Here is a 17736-nt window from a genome sequence, read left to right as displayed (position 1 = left end):
CAGTGCCATCATCGAGTGGCCTTCCGGCCCTGGGTGCCAAGTTGTTGGTTTCATCTTGAAGGCCGGTTTCGTGGTCAATAGGTAAAGCCATTGCTGATTTGAAGTTGTAAGCTGGTGTGTACTGTAGATTTATATCAAACAATCACTGTTATCCTTAGCCCCACGATGGGCGCCAAACTGTTTACCCAAAAAATCAGATAAAGTTAAATTTATGTATGATTCTAAGGATACGTAATATCCTTTGATACAAAGATAACAATACAAGTATTTTGACTATGGGAATGAGAATGATGAACAGAAAGAATGAATAGGACGAAGTAAGACAAGCACAAGGAGATATCTTTGTCTATAAGAAAAGGGTCTGTTGTTTCAATCTGTTGCCTTCCCCTTAGCTTACAAGGATCTCCTTTTTATAATAGAGGGTCATTACATTATTTATAACAAAATAATAAAATAAAGCATATAGTGGAGAACCCATGATGATTTATCTCTTCCTCGATTCCCGCCAAGATTCTCTCTCTTGGTGCGGTTGCAACGGCTCTTGTCTGTGAGCTCGATACTGGCTCGAACCCGTTACTGGGTCGGCTCTTAGGTCTTGGCTTGAGTTTGACCTTTGGAGCGGGCGTGGTCCATTCCCGACCTCGAAGCAACACCTCGGGCTCGATAAGATTATCGAGCCGACCCCTCGAGCAGCCTTTGGACTCGAGGCTCGTTTGTACCGTCTTCGGAGCTTACTCCCAAAATCCTACTCCGGTTTCTCGCCACTCGATCTCGATCGAACGTAGGAAAGCCGAAATCTATTTTGACCGTATACATTTTGAAAAATGAGTAATTACTAATAAAGGTAAAATAAGAAAAAATAATTACTGATACTAAATGTAATTAGTTCTTAAATTTCTTGTTTATACGTATTTTTGTTCAACCTAAACATGGGAACACAGTTGAAAAGTTGGTGAAGCTAATTACAGCCGGTCACCGATCGACTGGAACATTTAATGCAACCGTATGTCTTTTTCTACAACAAATTTACTTCCAACAATCTTCTAATTCTTACTTTCCCACATTTAGTGTTCAATCTCTCAACCCACTGTTCATATCGCTTTTACAATAACGTCATGTCATTGTCCACACTTGCCGCTTCTCTTTCTTTAAATTTTGATGTGATATATATATATATATATATATATATATATATATATAGGTTCTTGCCTTTTCAGTTTCAGTTCACATCACAAGCTAGTCTCTTCCCTCTTTTATATAGAAATAGAGAAAATATCTTCTTCTTCGATATGTTGAGGTTGATAACAGGAATAGCAGGGCCAAGTGGGTTTGGATCAAATTCCACTGCTGAGCAGGTTACTGAGGGCATCGATGCTAGCGGTTACACTGCCATTATTACAGGTTTTATGTCTAGTTGTTAATTGTTTGCTTGTGTATGAGCGTTTCTTTAACTTTTAACTAACTTATGGAAGAAAATAAGAATAGGAAAAGGTCTTTGATTTGCTCTGTGAAAATCACTAGGATCGTCTAATTTTGGTTGTTAATACTGGTACAATCATCTTAGTACTTGTCACTAATTTCTTAGTCGTGTAACGTTTAGGACTACCATTTGTTAAACATGCGAAAAAGTCAAGAGGATTCAATATATATATATATATATATATATATATATATATATATATATATATATATATATATATATACGGTGTAATTTCTCGGCGAACTGCCTTCCACCTTCTAGCTCGGTCACTGCATGCAGATGAACAAGGGCATATCTAGTGTACTATGATGGGTTCGATGCGGATCGGAGTAAAAATTCTTTAAAATTATAAAAATAGTAGATATGAACCCATATAACTTTAAAAATATAATGAGTTCAATACTAAAAACCTTAAAAGATGAACTCATAAAGTTTAAATTATGGATCCGTCCACGTAACATCAAAAATTCATTTTTGGATCTTTTATAAAAGTTGAAAAAATATATACTCAACAAAAATATAGAGTCTTTCTTCTGTCGTTTGTTTATCAAAACAGTTTGTGCAAAAACAAAAAAGATGAATCTTTTTACCAAAAACTCTTCATCAAAATTTTCAAGCAAATGCATGCCATTATGGTAAGTATTGAAGTAATTCGTATTTAAACGATATACATGTGACCACAGGAGGTGCAAGCGGCATTGGTTTGGAGACTGCAAGAGTTTTAGCACTGAGGAAAGCTCATATCATTATTGCAGCAAGAAATATGGAGGCTGCAAATGAAGCAAAGCAAAGCATTTTGAAGGAAAATAAATCTGCTCGCGTTGAAATTCTTAAACTCGATCTCAGCTCAATGAAATCGATCAAGGCATTTGCAGATAACTTCCTAGCACTTAATCTTCCTCTCAACATCCTAATGTAATTCTCTTTTTTTCTCCATTGGGATTGGATTATGATATATCTTTAAAAGAATATGTTTACCATGTTTCTAATGGAGTATATAATTTGCAAAACCAGAAACAATGCAGGTATTATGTTCTGTCCATTTCAGCTTTCTGAGGATGGAATAGAGATGCAATTTGCCACAAATTATCTTGGTATTATAATATGTAACATAATATCCAGATTTTGGACAAATCATATGTCTCGTGGTCGTGGATGTGGCTACTTTTGTTCTGAAAATTATTTTTCCTTTTTTTGTGGAATTTTCAGGTCATTTCTACTTGACTAACCTTCTTCTAGACAAAATGAAGGAAACAGCAAAAGCCACTGGTATTGAGGGTAGGATTGTGAACTTGTCATCAGTAGCTCACATTTGCCCTTACAGGGAAGGAATACAATTTCACAATATTAATGATAAAAACAGGTAACCTTAATTTGCAGTGTTTCGTACTGATGGTAATGGAATCAATTTCTAGATTGTGACTATTCGTTTTACTTATTGGTAGATTTCTACTATTACATGTTGTTCCTTTCGCTTCGTTTTCTTATTATCCTATTGTTGTTACTGCTTGAAGGGGAGTCTTGGCGTAACTGATAAAATTGTTGCCATGTAACCAGGAGGTCACGGGTTCGAGCCGTGGAAACAACCTCTTGCAGAAATGTAGGGTAAGGTTGCGTACAATAGACCCTTGTGGTCCGGTTCTTTCGTGGACCCCCCCAGTGTATCGGGCTGCTTTTTTTTTGTTGTTGTTACTACTGCTTTCTTTTCCTCTTTTCTTGAGTCGAGGGTCAATCGGAAACAACCTCTCTACTTCTAGGTAGGGGCAAGGTCTGCGTACATACTATCCTCCCCCGACCCCACTTGTGAGATTATACTTGGTTTGTTATTGCTGACTATTCGTTTTACTGTTCAGTTATCAAGACAAACTGGCGTATGGACAATCCAAATTGGCCAACATTCTACATGCCAATGAGCTATCCCGCCGGTTGCAGGTAATTAGTTGGCTAAGTTTGTCTAATACTGCAAGCTGTTACCTGGAGGAACAGAAGCTATTCTCCAAATATATGAAAAAATACTTTCCCAAAATAAGCTGATTTTTGTAGGTTGACCAAATAGGGTATTAGTCTCGTATAGTTCTTTTAGTCAAACAAATGGCTAATGTTTAAATATGCTTTTGGATATGTTGGGGGTTAAAACCTTAAAACCAATGTGTTGCCTATTTCATTAACTCCATTTGACACAAATTTAGAGTATGACATCTTTTCACTGGATATGTGGCTAAGCTATACTCAAGAGGGTATTAGTGATGCAATTTTCTCCTGAAATGCAGGAAGAGGGAGCAAATATTACTGTTAATTCAGTTCATCCAGGTTTGATAATGACAAATCTAATGAGACATTCAGCCCTTCTTATGAGTATGTATACATATAACCCTCAAACAAAAGATTAACTCGAGGAACTACTCGTTCTTGTAGAGTTAATTGGATTGTTTTTCTTTTTGACAGGAATACTGAGGGTTTTCACTTGTTTCCTGTGGAAGAATGTCCCTCAGGTAAACAGAACATCCCATTTCTCACTTTGCTATAATGTAGAGGTTAAGTCTTTCCAATTCTAATGTATTAGCAAAACCATAAAATGAGGAATTTGGTACACATTAAATATTCCTCATATTAGTGGTATATAGTTGTCAAGCCTATAAAGAATGCCAATGGTGAAGTAGTAAACCACTGTTCCTCAGAGGGGCGTATCTACTATACAAACTACGAGTTCATTTGAACCTTTAGCTTCTGCTGGGATCCTATATATTTGCTTAATATTTTATTAAATATGTAGAAACAATATATTTTGAACACATTAAATTAGACAGGATGTGATAGAATTTCGAATCCTGAATCCGCCTCAGGTTCCTCGCATCATCCTAGCGAGAAGTTTCAGCGCTGAGCATATCAGAGAACATTTTGAAAATAAAAGCATTGCAAATCCCACCACCCCATATTGGCCTTTCCTTAAGTGTAGCCAAAGAAACATTCAATAGTTAATATACAACGATCACCAAAAAACTACTGAAGAATTTCAAAACTGATATTTTCCAGGGGGCAGCTACAACTTGCTACGTCGCCCTCCATCCAAGTTTACAAGGAGTGACTGGAGAGTACTTCGTTGATTGCAATGAGTTCAAGCCAAGTAAGCTTGCACGAGATGAAGTTTTAGCTCGGAATCTTAGGGATTTCAGCAATAATCTAGTCAATGCTTCTCAAAAGACTGACAAACAGAACACAGACAATGCTACAAGTTATTAGTACATTTCATATCTTATGACACTGTTGTTGAAGGTAGCTAGGAGGCTTAATTCTGCTTCCAATCTATACTCTCTTTGCATTTTCTTAATTCTGCTTCCAATCTATACTCTCTTTGCATTTTCTTTCAGCCTTATATTAAAAGTTTAAGGCTTTAGCTCTCTTACTTTTTGGTTCTTAGTCGATGTAATTTCTCTGGAAATGTCTATTTAATTTTCAATCTTTTAGATGCTGTGGATTCGCTAGTTTAATGATTCAAGTATAGCAGTCAAGCCTATGAGTGAGGCATGCATATGTGATATGGCATTCTATGAGAAGCGCATACATATTTCTTTATTATATTTTGTTCTTCCCTGTATTCTTAAAAATATTTTCGTTTTCTTCTTCTTTTCAAAGATGTACAATGAATGAAACATCTAGGATGTGTTTGGTATGGGGGAAGATGTTTTGACTAATAAATGATTTTCTTACTTTCTGGTCTTTGGTTAGGTAGTAGAAATTATTTTTGAAAAATATATAATTTAGGCAAAAACTATGTGAGACGAAATGGGTCTAGGGTCAGGGTCTAGGGGCATGGGTGGCCGGGGAAGTGGGGAAATTTAACTACAAAACTAAGGAGAAACACTAACATTTATTTCAAAATGCACTTGGGTGTCGGATCTTTGGGGGGAGCATATTAAACGATTTTCACTCGTAATTGGGAAAGCGCAATGAAACAACAGTCTTAATATAACTTGTTCGAACTAACATGAAATATGTTAAACCAAAAAACAGTTCACACGAGAAAACAGTTAAACATGAAAGTAGAAATTATAGTCTCAACCAACATGACAATGTTGAAAAGTTTAGCATGAACATGATATGACCAACTACGACTCCTATTTCACAACTTTCACTGCTCAACAAAGACCTCACACTTATTTATTTACAAAACTCAGGTGAAATAATCAAGAAAGCACACTAAGATCAAAAAGGGAGCTCAGCTGGCCTCTGCAACTGGGAAGTGCAATTTCGTGATGGATTTCCTAAGAAAACTACTCCCACAAAATGGATCTGGCCTGCCAATATCAAAATCCACAACGCTAGATTGTACCTCACCCGACGAAGCTGTGATGTTGCTATCATCTAGAGGATGGTAACTTATCTGAGAACTCCCTCCATGTCTCCGAGCTTGCTTCTTGTCTTTACCCTTGTTCCCTCGTGAAGATTTACCATTGTTTTTCTGCTTATTCTTCCCATTCTTCTTCTTGCCACTCTTATGGCATTGTCCCTTGTTTGGTACATGTGACACTGCTGTTGGGACAGGGTCATACACATCCGGAGCCCATGTTACAGTCAGCTTCCTCGGTTGACTGCCTAGTTTCTGACGGCTACCCTTTATGGCAGATACAAGCTTCAAAGGAGTCTGCGAAACAACAAAACACAGAAAAGGGAAAGAGGAAAAAACAGGACTGTTAACACCTGCAGTTACTAAATTGCTCAACCGTGAAACAATCGCCATTTAGAGAAAGTCACCCTCTATATCTAAACAGCAGTTCTATGCTCCAGTGCTGTTTCCACTACAGTGTAACTTCACCTTGTAATTTGTAATAGATAATTAGGAGCCATGATATAAAAGAGACCAGTCAAATGGTTTACAACTCACAAAATATATGTTGGAAAACGAAAGATCCACAAATTAAATCCAACAAAGCCAAGAAATAATGTTTGCGGGAATCACAAGCAACATACCAGGGAAAGGTTGTCAAAATATAACCAAAAAAGCAAACAAATATGTGTCTGAACGAGGGAAGACTGAGCTTCATATGGCTAACTTTTAAACATCCTCCTGTAAGCATTCTGATATGATATATACACACACACACTATTCCTTTCGTGATAACAGACCCAACCCCGCATTGAATCTAACACCACCAACACATACCTTAGAAGAAACTAAAACATTATAAACAAACCATTAAAACTTCCCACAGGTAGTACTCATAATGACTACTAACTCAAGGTCAGAGTGTATATGAAAGAGCAGCCAAAAGCGAAAAAGCAATTAGTGTCCACAAAGAACTCCAAGCAAAAATTAAATACAGGAAAGCCAAGAAATTGTGGCTTGTGGCAATAGCATCAATGATGACCCCAAGGAGAACAGCTAAAACCGAAAGCAAGATACCAAGGATAGGTGGACAAACGATATACAAAGAAGGAACATATATAAGGATATAGTGAGCGAGCTTATGCCAACAATTCAAACAATCCACCTATACAATATTCAGATATAATACATATCGGTTCATGAAAAAGTAAAGGAAGAACCAATCCACACTGCAACAAAAACAAAACATAACTTACCATTAACAAATTTTTTTTTGTTTTTGATATATCATACCTTACTATTACCACTTTCTTTTTTAATACGTACATACCTCTCACCATAAACAACTCACAAGTAATGTTTATAATTACCACTAACTCAAGGTCAGAGTATGTCCTGCTAATCAATAAGTAACGTTAAAAAAACAAGATAGATGTAAGCATGTGACTATATTTCTCGGATAACAAATAGAAAACAAGGTCAAGAAGTCCTCCATAATATCAATAGACCAAGAAAAAAAAACTTGATGGAGAACATTGCTGAGACACAGAAAACTCACTGGCAGGGATACGGAACATGAGTAAGATAAATCAGGAGATTTAGCATCAGCACCATGTATCATTACTTCAGCAGTCACGTTTTCCTTTCGCTCCTCCCCACCAATTTCTGCAGGAGGAACGCTCATACCAGAGCATGGAGATGTCGCACATTTGATCAAGCATTTCACAGAAGCAACTTTACCAGAGTCACTTCCATGAGAATCTTTAATTACATCTTCCTTCACTGTCTCAGAATTGCACTTATTGTTTGAGTCTTCACCACCCTGAATATTGAGATAATCAGTCAAATGGCAGCCAAGATCATTTATGGAAAGACCTATATATCCAAAAGCACAATCAGGCGTCTCCTTTGATGACTCGCAAAAGCCGCCAACATTTTCAGACACTGACTTGTAGTTAGGAGGACAATCGCCCATCAAATACAAAGAGAGCAGCAAAGATCTGCCAAAGTGTGCAAAGAGAGTCTGAGCAAAATAATAACAAGAATATCTATTCGTAGAAATAGAGAAGACAGATAAAGCAACTGCATCAGAAACAAGCTTTCATTTCCGTTCCAATCTAATCATTTGACCTCTGAACAATTTAATATTCGAGCCATCTAGCACGAGTTGAAACAGATCTAGACAGAAATGAACCATCAAACCAATTTAAATGCAGTAATTGCTTCTGGCCAAACTGGACTATTCAATTAAACAAAATATGTGTATTGCAAGCCATTCAGATACATCCAAAACCCAAAAATCCACCAAACAACAACAACAACAACATACCCAATATATTCCCATACTTAGGGTTTGGAGATGGTAGTGTGTATGCAAAACTTACCCCTACCTAGAGTGGCTGTTTCCAATAAACCATCGGCTCAGGAAAGTAGGGAGGAGGAGAAGAAGAAGAATAAGAATAAAAAGCAGAGGGAGAGAAAGAAGAAGAAAAAGGTAGAAAGAGGGGGTTAAAAAAAAGGGGGGGGGGGGAGGAACAGAGTGAGTAGCACCAAAATAGTAATAACAGGAGAATACCATAACTGAAAAAAACTAAACAACATGGTGTAATATAAATCTGAGAGATAGGAAATTACATGCGTGCTACTAGTACTACTGGTAAGAAAGGGGAAAACTCTCAACTACCTGCTAACCTTCTACCCTAATACTCAACTTCCACACCATCCTATCTATGATCATGTTCTCAGTGATATGAAGCAGCGCCATATCCTGCCTAATCACTTCTCCCCAGTACTTCTTAGGTCTGCCTCGACCTCTTCTCAAACCTGCCATGGTCAACCTCTCACACCTCCTAACAGGAGCGTCAACGCTTCTCCTCTTAACATGCCCGAACCATCTCAGCCTCGACCCACAAACCAATTTAAATGCAGTAATTGCTTCTGTCCAAATCGGACTATTCAATCAAACAAAATATGTGTATTGCAAGCCATTCAGATACATCCAAAACCCAAAAATCCACCCACAAGGTTTTAAAAAAATGATTAAAGCAAATGTAAGCTGCACAGACAATCAGATACAATATGCAACCACCACCATAATAACAGTTGAAGTGCCTAGAAAGTTATTCCAAACTACTTTTTTTTTATGACGGTGTGCACTTCGCCTTGATACCTGCTACCTACTAGCAGGCAACAGGTACGGGTAATTCTGCCCACGACTTAGGCAGATGGGAATAAATCACCTGGTATTTTTGACTCGGCTGGGATTTGAACCTAAGACCATATGGTTGTCCTCCCACGTCACTGGCCACTAGGCTACACCCTTGGGTGCAAACTACTGTAGCTAATATTCATGCTTTAGTAATTGTTAAAGAAGAATCAAGTCAAACAGAATCAAGTAAGACATATTTTAGATCATTACCTTTGAGTTTGTTGATCGAAATGAACCTTATCAGATCCTCCAAATAAGACGAGCCAAATCCAATCTAGTATCAGCACAAACAAATCCGCTAAAAACTGACCAACTATACTAAAAGACGACAACGATTTAAAAAGTAAACGTTAACTAAGACTATTATTAGGCCAATCAACTTTTTTCAGACGATGAAAACACAATAAACCATAGAAGAATGCAGCGAAGCTGAGATCAAATACAGAAGGCACCGAATGCATTGTTCGATGCTCTTCAATATTAATTTTCCACACAAACAAAAACCCTAATTCCAAAACCCTAGCTCAGGGATCAGCTCTACAGCCAAAACAATGAATCAATATGGAGAAAAATTGTTGAGATTTGGAAGGAGAAATTGAATAACTATAGCGTGAAGATTGGCATGGGAATAGAAATTGGACTGAAGAGACTGAAGAAGTAGAGCTCTTAAATCAGACAGAAACGCCTTATCCGAAAAATAAAAAGATAATAGCACCGTACATATAGTGTATACAGCGTATAGATACATTTGAAGGTACTACACTACTTATTTTGGAATAAGAAATTCAGTAATATCACATTATTTTGAGGAGAAAAACAATAACCCTTTTCAAATTGTAATGTGATATTTCCTTTAATATAATAACAATAATATTTATTTTATGTTTAATAAAATAATTTTTAGTCACATAAATATTTGTAACTTATTTAGATCATAATGACTACAATGGTTTGGGCAGGTGAGAAGAGAGACATAGATGCTCCGGTCAGGAGGTGTGAGGGGTTGACCATGGCGGGCTTGAGGAAGTATTGGGGAGAGATAAACCAAAGAAGTATTGAGGAGAGGTGATTAGGCAGGACACGACGATGCTTCACCTAACCGAGGACATGACTAGCGATAGGAATGTGTGGAGGTCGAGAATTAAGGTGGTAGGTTGACAGGTAGTTGTGAATTTCTCCTAGGTTTACCAGTAGTACTAGTATTATTCTTGTTGTTGGTTGAAAGTTACTTCATTTTAGTTTGTTATTATATCTGATACTTAACAATCTCGTCCATTGTTTTTGAAAATTACTACTGGAAATTATTGCTCCCTGATTGTTACTATTTGATGTTACTCTTTCTCCCTTTTAATGAAAATTGTTGCTCTCTGATTGTTACTATCTGATGCTATATTTTCTCCTCTTTTTTCTTATCGTCTTTTGTCTCCCTCGTCTTTCTTTCTCCCTTCTCTTTCTTCTTCTTCTTCTTTTTTTCCTTTTCTTCTTTTCCACTCTATCTTGAGCCGAGGGTCTATCGGAAACAGCCTCTCTACCTCTCCCGGTAGTGGTAAGGTCTGTGTACACACTATTCTCCTCAGACCCCACTTGTGAGATTATATTGGGTATGTTATTGTTATTGTTGTATTTAGACCATAAATTTTTTAACAAAATTATAATTTTATTAAAATTTATAAAATACTCCTATGGACTATTTTGGAAAGAAAATAAAATACTCCTGTGAACTAACTTGGAAAAAGAAATAGAGTAATATGGACTATTTTGGGAAACTAATGTAATGTGTAGTGGAAAAAAAATGTAATGTGTAGTGTACTGTGGATAAGATCGACAAAATTGTTGGCTCAAACAAATATGGACTGTGAGGGAATCTGATTAAATAAAGGAGAATAAGGGCTCCTTCTCGGCAAAAGTTAAAAATGAATATGGATTTATTGACTGAAATTCTGCCAGACAACTCGGTTTCTGACATGGCTAATACAAAAATCACACGTTTGAGATTTTTTTCCCTTACAACTTTATGACTTCGTGGCATTTGTTTAGCGGAGAAGGGTCATATATATCCCTTTACTATAAAATATAATTTAAAATTGTTATACTATTCGATCAAAATTATCTCCACCGTCTTACTATTGAATATAATTGTCCCTCATTTGACGGAAGGGATATGTGACAGCCTTCTAAGTATTTTTGATACCCAACCCGTTATCCATATTGAATACCCAATATCCATAACTCTAAACCCGACCTATCCCAAAACTTATTTTATCTCCTTCACAAGAAAAACTCCTTCCTCTAAAATATGGAAGGGTTCAAAAATGGTGGTCCTTAAATTTAACACTAAATTCTTCCAACGAGTAGTAGTTAATCTCTTTGATTTAAGCACATACAACACCACGATTCAATTCTCAAGAAAACAACGTTTAAAAGAATTTCAATATAGAGACAATTCAAGTTCAAAGAACTCCAAATTTGCAGTGATATTTGCAACCTCAATTCTCAACAGCAAATATTATAAATTAGAATCACATTAATGCTCAAATGCCAACTGCAAAGTACTATCAAATCCTTCAATTTCATTTTTTCAATCATAAAAGCACTAACAAGATTTTTTACGGCTTAGTTACTTGAATTTTTCGACTCAAAAAGTAATATTTTTTTTTTGTGAACCTCAAATCTGATTCACCAAGGAACCCCACGGCTCCTTTACTTGCAAATCTTCTTTAACCAAGCTAAAAATCAGTGGTTAATCTAAGATTTTAGCTCAACAAAATAGACCCAGATAATTATTTCAGTAGAATAATTCTAACACTTCAACAATTTTGGTTCCAACTTGGATAACTTAAGAACCCATCAATTGGAGTTCGATTATTTTTATGCTAGCAATATTTTGAATCAAGAGCAGCTCCAAACAATCAAACCAATTTTAGGATTTTCAAGTATCCAACAACACAAAATTTCTTTTTTTCTGTGTGTGTATGATTTCTGATCTGAAAATCAGGGAAATAAACAAGAAATTATTCTAACAATTTCTTAGTCTATACTCTGAAACAAAAAAAATTCAATTTGTAAGAAATTTGGAAGCATGGAGGAAGGAGCTTCCCTTGGGAAGGAGATAAACTAAGAGAAAGGGTCGAGGATTTAATTGATTAAGTCTTGGGATGAGTCACGTATAGGGCTATGGATATCGGGTATTTAGTATGGGCAATTGGTTGGGTATTAAAAATATTTAGAAGGCTGCCACGTGTCGCTTCGGTCAAATAAGGGACAAATATGTTTAATAGTAAGACGGTAGGGACAATTTCGATCGATTGGTATAACGGAGGACAATTTTAAACAATATTTGATAGCAGAGGGATATATCTGACCATTTTTCGTTACAACAACAACAATCACCCAGCAGAATTCACTAGTGGAATCTGGAGAGTAGAGTGTACGTAAATTTTATCCAGGGATAGGGGGTCTGACATTTGTTTATTAGAGTTTATAAATTTGAATTTACAAAGTTACTTTTGAATTTTTGAAAAAAGAATTGCTTGAATTATCATTGCAAATTAGAGTACAATAATTTTTTCCTTATAAGTGAGGTGCACTCATACTTCGTTTCTGTTTTACTCGCCAAATCTCCATCCTCCTAGGTGTAAAGTTCATATTCGCCCATTGTGTAAATAGAATGATTTTCTTGATTACGTTGTGTCTTAAATCGAATCCATACAAGACATTTGATCCTGTTATCAAGATGGCATCAATAAATATTAGTTGTGACATGATCAGTGTCTTTTATTCTGAGTCGTCATATTTTATCTATCAGTCAAGCCAAAAATATTCTCTTTGATAAATCAACGATAGCAAGGCCATTTCACTAAATCTGTGACATCCTGACGATTATGACCATCTGTATAGCTCGGGAATACAATCTGTTCCATAGCAGAATCATCTAATTATTGAGAATCATTTTTTTTATTTCAATAGACTCAGAATTTTCACAAACATAAGGAAAAGCAAATAGAGAAAGGCAAAGTAGAGAAGAAAAGAGGAAAACTCATATATTCAACTCTCTCCAACCTGTACCAGCTAGAGCAATAGATTCAAGTCAATGGAAAGATCTCATTCTTTTTTGTTAAGTAAATCATAAGAGGAAAAGCTAGCCACTCTCAGGAAAGATTACTAAATCAATTTTATAAATCAAGTAAAAAAGTTACTCCACGTATTACAAAAGCAAATTTATTTCTACATTTTGGAAAGAGTTGTAACAACACAGGGAAAGGGGATTGATTTAAAGTTGATTAATTATACAAAGAGATCTATTATTCTTATAAGATTGATCTGATTTTAATCTGGTTCCTATCCAAATTAAGCACGTTCAAGAAAGGAAGAACAAATACAACTTACATGGACTGCTCTACTGCTTTCGCGGCTTCAGAGGCTGGTAGAAAGTCATCAACTTTAACTTTTTTGTTCTCATTTTTCTTGTCTGATTTTTTGTCAAACATTACATTCATCATTGTGTATGCAGTATGCACAAACTTCTGAAATTGAAAATCCACGGTTTTTGAGTTTGGAAAAGGATACAGTATTCAAAGAAGCAGTGGATCTCAGCTAAACGATGGGGTGGGAGATCCTTCATATCAGTGACTAGCCTAGCTATATTCAGGATCATCAGCACGGACTGCAATTATCTTGTCATCTTTTGCTCCCTGAATTCAGACTCAAGTTAATATTCCATTTAACTATTAAGATCAAAGTAATTTTAGTGTATATTTAATAATAGGCATAAGACCAATTGCTCTAGCCCTGCGAAAGCAACCTGGAAGAACAGGTTCCTGTACATTTGCACCATAAAATCAACTGAAGAATAGGCTATCGTAGGCATTTCCATGAACTTAATGGACTAATCATAGAACTAATAGCCACAGCAATATTAAATTTTTCTGTATTAGCAAATTTTATGCATTAAAAAGGCCACAAATAGTAAATTTGCCAAACTCACGAGATGCATGGACTGCACTGATAAGTAGCCTCCAAGCCCGGTTACTAATTAACAAGCTTGGCTTCTTCGGAAACACCAACCAGTTCGACAAAAAGTGTTGTGAAAATAGCAGAAGGTAGATACAGATGATTCAGCATCAGAGGAGCTCCAATATTTTGCATTATTTAACTACTTAAAATGCTGGATTTGTTCAAAGTCAAAATCTGATCTAAAGAGTATCTGAAGGGGAAAAAAACACTGATCATATGACTATTCTGGGACTATTACTAGACAAGATCAGCTTGTCCGTCTCCACGTGTTTTATAAGTCAAAGAAATTTCACAAACCCTTAGCGGCAAGTCTAAGATAAGCTGTAATATATCAAAGAATGATGCAATCAAGAAGCAGCTTATTCTAGAAAATAATGAGGAGGAGGTTACTGCGATATATGCTGTTACTTCTCGGGATGATGGTTGCTAATTACCTGCATGATGACCAATACATCCATAGGGTCATGGTCCTCACAAATTGTACGAGGGATAAAGCCATAGTTATGGGGGTATACTACTGATGAGTAAAGAACACGATCAACCTACAGACGACAGAATTGTTTCATGTAACTCAGCAAAAGATTCCATAATTTTACTTTTTCAAAATGATAAACTGACCCCTTAATACCTTGATTAATCCAGTTTTCTTATCAAGTTCATCCTTCACCTTGCTCCCCATGCTGATCTCAATCACCTGCAAAGATCAAACAATTGATCAGCTTAACCATATCACTTGCCTCGCCAAAATATTTAGGGGAAAAGTAAATAAAACCCCATCTTTATTGAGCAACCAAGTTTAGAAGTTTCAAATAGAGAAGTTTATTACATTCTAAAGTGACATTATTGTATTAGCTGAAAAAGCTTCAGAGAGAAGGAAAATAACACTTGTTAGTCGATTCAGACGAAGTTAGCTGGTCTAAAAATGTAAAAGCAGTGTATTGGCCTAGAAAATGATCATGTTGTTTGTTACATAACTACTTTAAAGGTAAACAGTCTATTTGTAATTAGGTCCATTTTATATATGATGGTATTTGACTAAACATGAATTTTAAGATGTTAAATTGACTTTTATATATATATCATATTAATGATAGCTGGAGAAAGTACAATTAAGGTAATGTTCAAAAGTTTGATTGAAACAGAAGACATAACACCAAAGTTTAAATTCATACTATAATTTAATGAATGTGAATTCATGTAATCTGTGAGTTGTAAAGAAATGGATGGTGGAAATGTTTTTGGCATCTCAAAATTGAAATAGTATCATATAAATTGAAAAGTAGGGAGCAAATAATGAGCGAGCTAGATATTATTCAACTCATATCAAAGGATGAATTCCGTAATTACATAAACAGACATGTTTAGGTGGAAGAACATAAGATTTGAATTTTGACAGTTCGACATAATATAAAGCATCCTTACCGCATTAAAAACCTTAGGAGCACCTAATCCTGCAGCAAAACATAAATATAAGTTCATGAGCAGCATCAGCAAAACATAAATATAAGTTATTTCAAAGTAGTGATCAAATACCTATCTCAAGATCATGCCAAGGATGAGCTGGAGCTGGTTTCCGTGTCATAGTAGAAAGTATCGTTTCATCAATAGGTGGATTTACAGGAGCTTTGGTTGGAGCTTCATCAGGCTGAACCATGATTGCGAGCTGAACACATCAAATTTAATAGTAGCATATAAGAATCTCCCACATGTAAATAGAAGCAAATCTTTAAGTGATCAAGCAGTGGAATGCAATGTCGTTAGCCAGAGGCAACAGAAAAAGGAAGAAAAACTTAAAAAGGAGAAACAAGGATTGAATGATTGGATACACTTAAACAGAAATTTGTAAGTGCTGGAATATATAAGGTATCGAATTCTGGAATTATCTGTAAGTTCATAGTGCACTATCCTCATATGGAATTTTATTAGGAACAAATTAAATAAGATAAAGATGCATGGCATATATGATATTTGATACAGAAGTCAAAATTTGCAAAATCGGACTTGTTTAGCATTGAATTGGAACTTTCACTATGATTTCAAGAAAAAAGACAAATATGGTTCAAAACAGATTCTCATTTAGCTCTCGTTATATATATATATATGCAATTCTGAATTCATTATTAACATTTTTCTTAGCGCGCAGACAATCAAACAGAAGTTACAATTACAGGCTTCTGTAGAAGTCAGTTCCCAGTTTCCAAAGGAAATATACAGAGCAATATTCACCAAGTTTATTCGAGTCAATTACGCAAAGCAAAATTTACTGACTTTTCCGTCAGCATCAAATTTAAACGATCGACTCTTAGAAAAAACTTGAAATATTTATGTTCATGAAATCAAGTAAGTAAAGAACCACATAATCAGAATATGAAACCGATAGAAGAAAAACTCCAATACAGCACGAAATTAAACTCCGAATACAACACGAAATGCAGTTTTACAAAAGAATGCGCGTGTATTAATTTTTACAAAAGAAAATTCTAATACTATTACGCTTACACGAGGAAACAGATGCCTGAACTAAGAAAACGAGAAAGGACTTCAACAAATAGTGGTGCCGTAAAACACAAAATCACGCGGAACAGAATAATCGAAAAACACTAAGAAAGTGAAATGAAACTAAAGAAAATGCAGCGAAGAAGATGATTGGTACCTGAAGAAATTAAGAGAGAGAAAATCCTAGAAAGAGAAAGAGAATGTGCAGTTGAATAAATCATCATTGTTGTGCATATGCTTTTCTTGATACGAGGGAGTGACGTTCGAGAATTATGATAGAAATTAGTAGGCAGTTGAGTCGTACAGCCCGTTTGGATTAGCTGATTGTAAATAGCTGATAAGCTTGTAGTGCTGAAAAGTTTTTTTAAATGCTGAAACTAATTTTTAAAATAAGCATTTACGTGTTTGGATAGAAGTGCTGAAACTGATAATAAGCAGTTGATGTGTTTGATTAAAAAATACTGATAAGCTATTCTTTTGTTAAAATGACTAAAATACCCTTGAATCTTTTTCAAAAGATTATAAATTAAAAATTTCTTTGTAAAGAAAAGAATTAATAACGAATATGGAATGAAGAGAAAGTTAAAAAAATTATTTTGGGAAAAGTATTTTGTGAATTAGAAAATATTATTAAGGATAAACTAGTAAAAGTGTTGGTCAAACTAAAAGTGCTTATAAGTTGAAAAGCCATACGTTGGGGGTGACCGACTTATGACTTATGGCTAATTTTAGCTTATAAGCACTTGGCTTATAAGCACTTTGAGTGTTTACCAAACGCGTAGATAAGCCAAAAGGTGCTTATAAGCCAGTTTGACCAGCTTATAAGCTTAGCCAAACACCCTCCTATTCTTTTCTCTACCAGCAGCATTTGTATGTATTCGGGTATTTTCTTAGTATTAGATTTTCATTACTACATGTTATTTATATCGTTTCGTTATCCTATTATCTTGTTATTGTTATTGTCTCATTTCGTGACTTGTATTTCTTTTTCATTACTGCTGTGTATATATTTTCCTTGAGCCGAAAGTCTATTGAAAATAAACTCTCTATCTTCATAAGATAGGGGTAAGGTCTATGCACACACTATCCTTCCTAGATCCCATTATGTAAAATTACATTGGGTATGTTATTGTTTAAATTTTTATTTTATTGTTAAGCATATATTTCTATAATCACAAAAATATCTATCTATCTATATAGAATAACAAAAGCAAA

General features: G+C 35.4%; 3 protein-coding genes across 3 annotated transcripts; 1 reads left to right on the top strand and 2 right to left on the bottom strand.

Annotated features, from left to right (window-relative positions):
- The first annotated feature begins 1204 nt into the window (after positions 1-1204).
- Positions 1205-5009, top strand: LOC104116264 (short-chain dehydrogenase TIC 32 B, chloroplastic-like). Its single transcript, XM_070195122.1, has 8 exons — positions 1205-1401; positions 2164-2395; positions 2495-2574; positions 2690-2843; positions 3334-3412; positions 3751-3835; positions 3926-3972; positions 4514-5009. The coding sequence occupies exons 1-8, from the start codon at positions 1290-1292 to the stop codon at positions 4718-4720; spliced, it is 996 nt and encodes a 331-aa protein (XP_070051223.1). The 5' UTR covers positions 1205-1289; the 3' UTR covers positions 4721-5009.
- Positions 5010-5508: 499 nt separating this feature from the next.
- On the bottom strand, positions 5509-9730 carry LOC104116273 (uncharacterized). Its single transcript, XM_009627099.4, has 3 exons — positions 9223-9730; positions 7363-7804; positions 5509-6122 (listed from the first exon to the last, which is right to left on the bottom strand). The coding sequence occupies exons 2-3, from the start codon at positions 7777-7779 to the stop codon at positions 5697-5699; spliced, it is 843 nt and encodes a 280-aa protein (XP_009625394.1). The 5' UTR covers positions 7780-7804; positions 9223-9730; the 3' UTR covers positions 5509-5696.
- Positions 9731-13446: 3716 nt separating this feature from the next.
- On the bottom strand, positions 13447-16754 carry LOC104116282 (soluble inorganic pyrophosphatase-like). The gene is made up of 6 exons (XM_070192919.1): positions 16679-16754; positions 15559-15688; positions 15448-15476; positions 14654-14719; positions 14460-14567; positions 13447-13703 (listed from the first exon to the last, which is right to left on the bottom strand). The coding sequence occupies exons 2-6, from the start codon at positions 15677-15679 to the stop codon at positions 13647-13649; spliced, it is 381 nt and encodes a 126-aa protein (XP_070049020.1). The 5' UTR covers positions 15680-15688; positions 16679-16754; the 3' UTR covers positions 13447-13646.
- Between the last annotated feature and the right edge of the window lie 982 nt (positions 16755-17736).

Source organism: Nicotiana tomentosiformis, chromosome 2, assembly GCF_000390325.3.
Source record: "Nicotiana tomentosiformis chromosome 2, ASM39032v3, whole genome shotgun sequence".
Classification (NCBI taxonomy): domain Eukaryota; kingdom Viridiplantae; phylum Streptophyta; class Magnoliopsida; order Solanales; family Solanaceae; genus Nicotiana; species Nicotiana tomentosiformis.
This window is presented reverse-complemented; position numbering and strand designations above follow the sequence as displayed.

Coding starts and splice junctions, on each gene's coding strand:
- LOC104116264 (XM_070195122.1), top strand. CDS start 1,290: ATGTTGAGGTTGATAACAGGAATAGCAGGGCCAAGTGGGTTTGGATCA. Junction 2,575..2,689: donor ATTTGCCACAAATTATCTTG/GTATTATAATAT, acceptor TGGAATTTTCAG/GTCATTTCTACTTGACTAAC. Junction 3,836..3,925: donor ACATTCAGCCCTTCTTATGA/GTATGTATACAT, acceptor TCTTTTTGACAG/GAATACTGAGGGTTTTCACT.
- LOC104116273 (XM_009627099.4), bottom strand. CDS start 7,779: ATGGGCGATTGTCCTCCTAACTACAAGTCAGTGTCTGAAAATGTTGGC. Junction 6,123..7,362: donor CATGTTCCGTATCCCTGCCA/GTGAGTTTTCTG, acceptor GTTGTTTCGCAG/ACTCCTTTGAAGCTTGTATC.
- LOC104116282 (XM_070192919.1), bottom strand. CDS start 15,679: ATGGTTCAGCCTGATGAAGCTCCAACCAAAGCTCCTGTAAATCCACCT. Junction 15,477..15,558: donor TTGGCATGATCTTGAGATAG/GTATTTGATCAC, acceptor GTTTTGCTGCAG/GATTAGGTGCTCCTAAGGTT. Junction 14,568..14,653: donor AGAAAACTGGATTAATCAAG/GTATTAAGGGGT, acceptor TGTCGTCTGTAG/GTTGATCGTGTTCTTTACTC.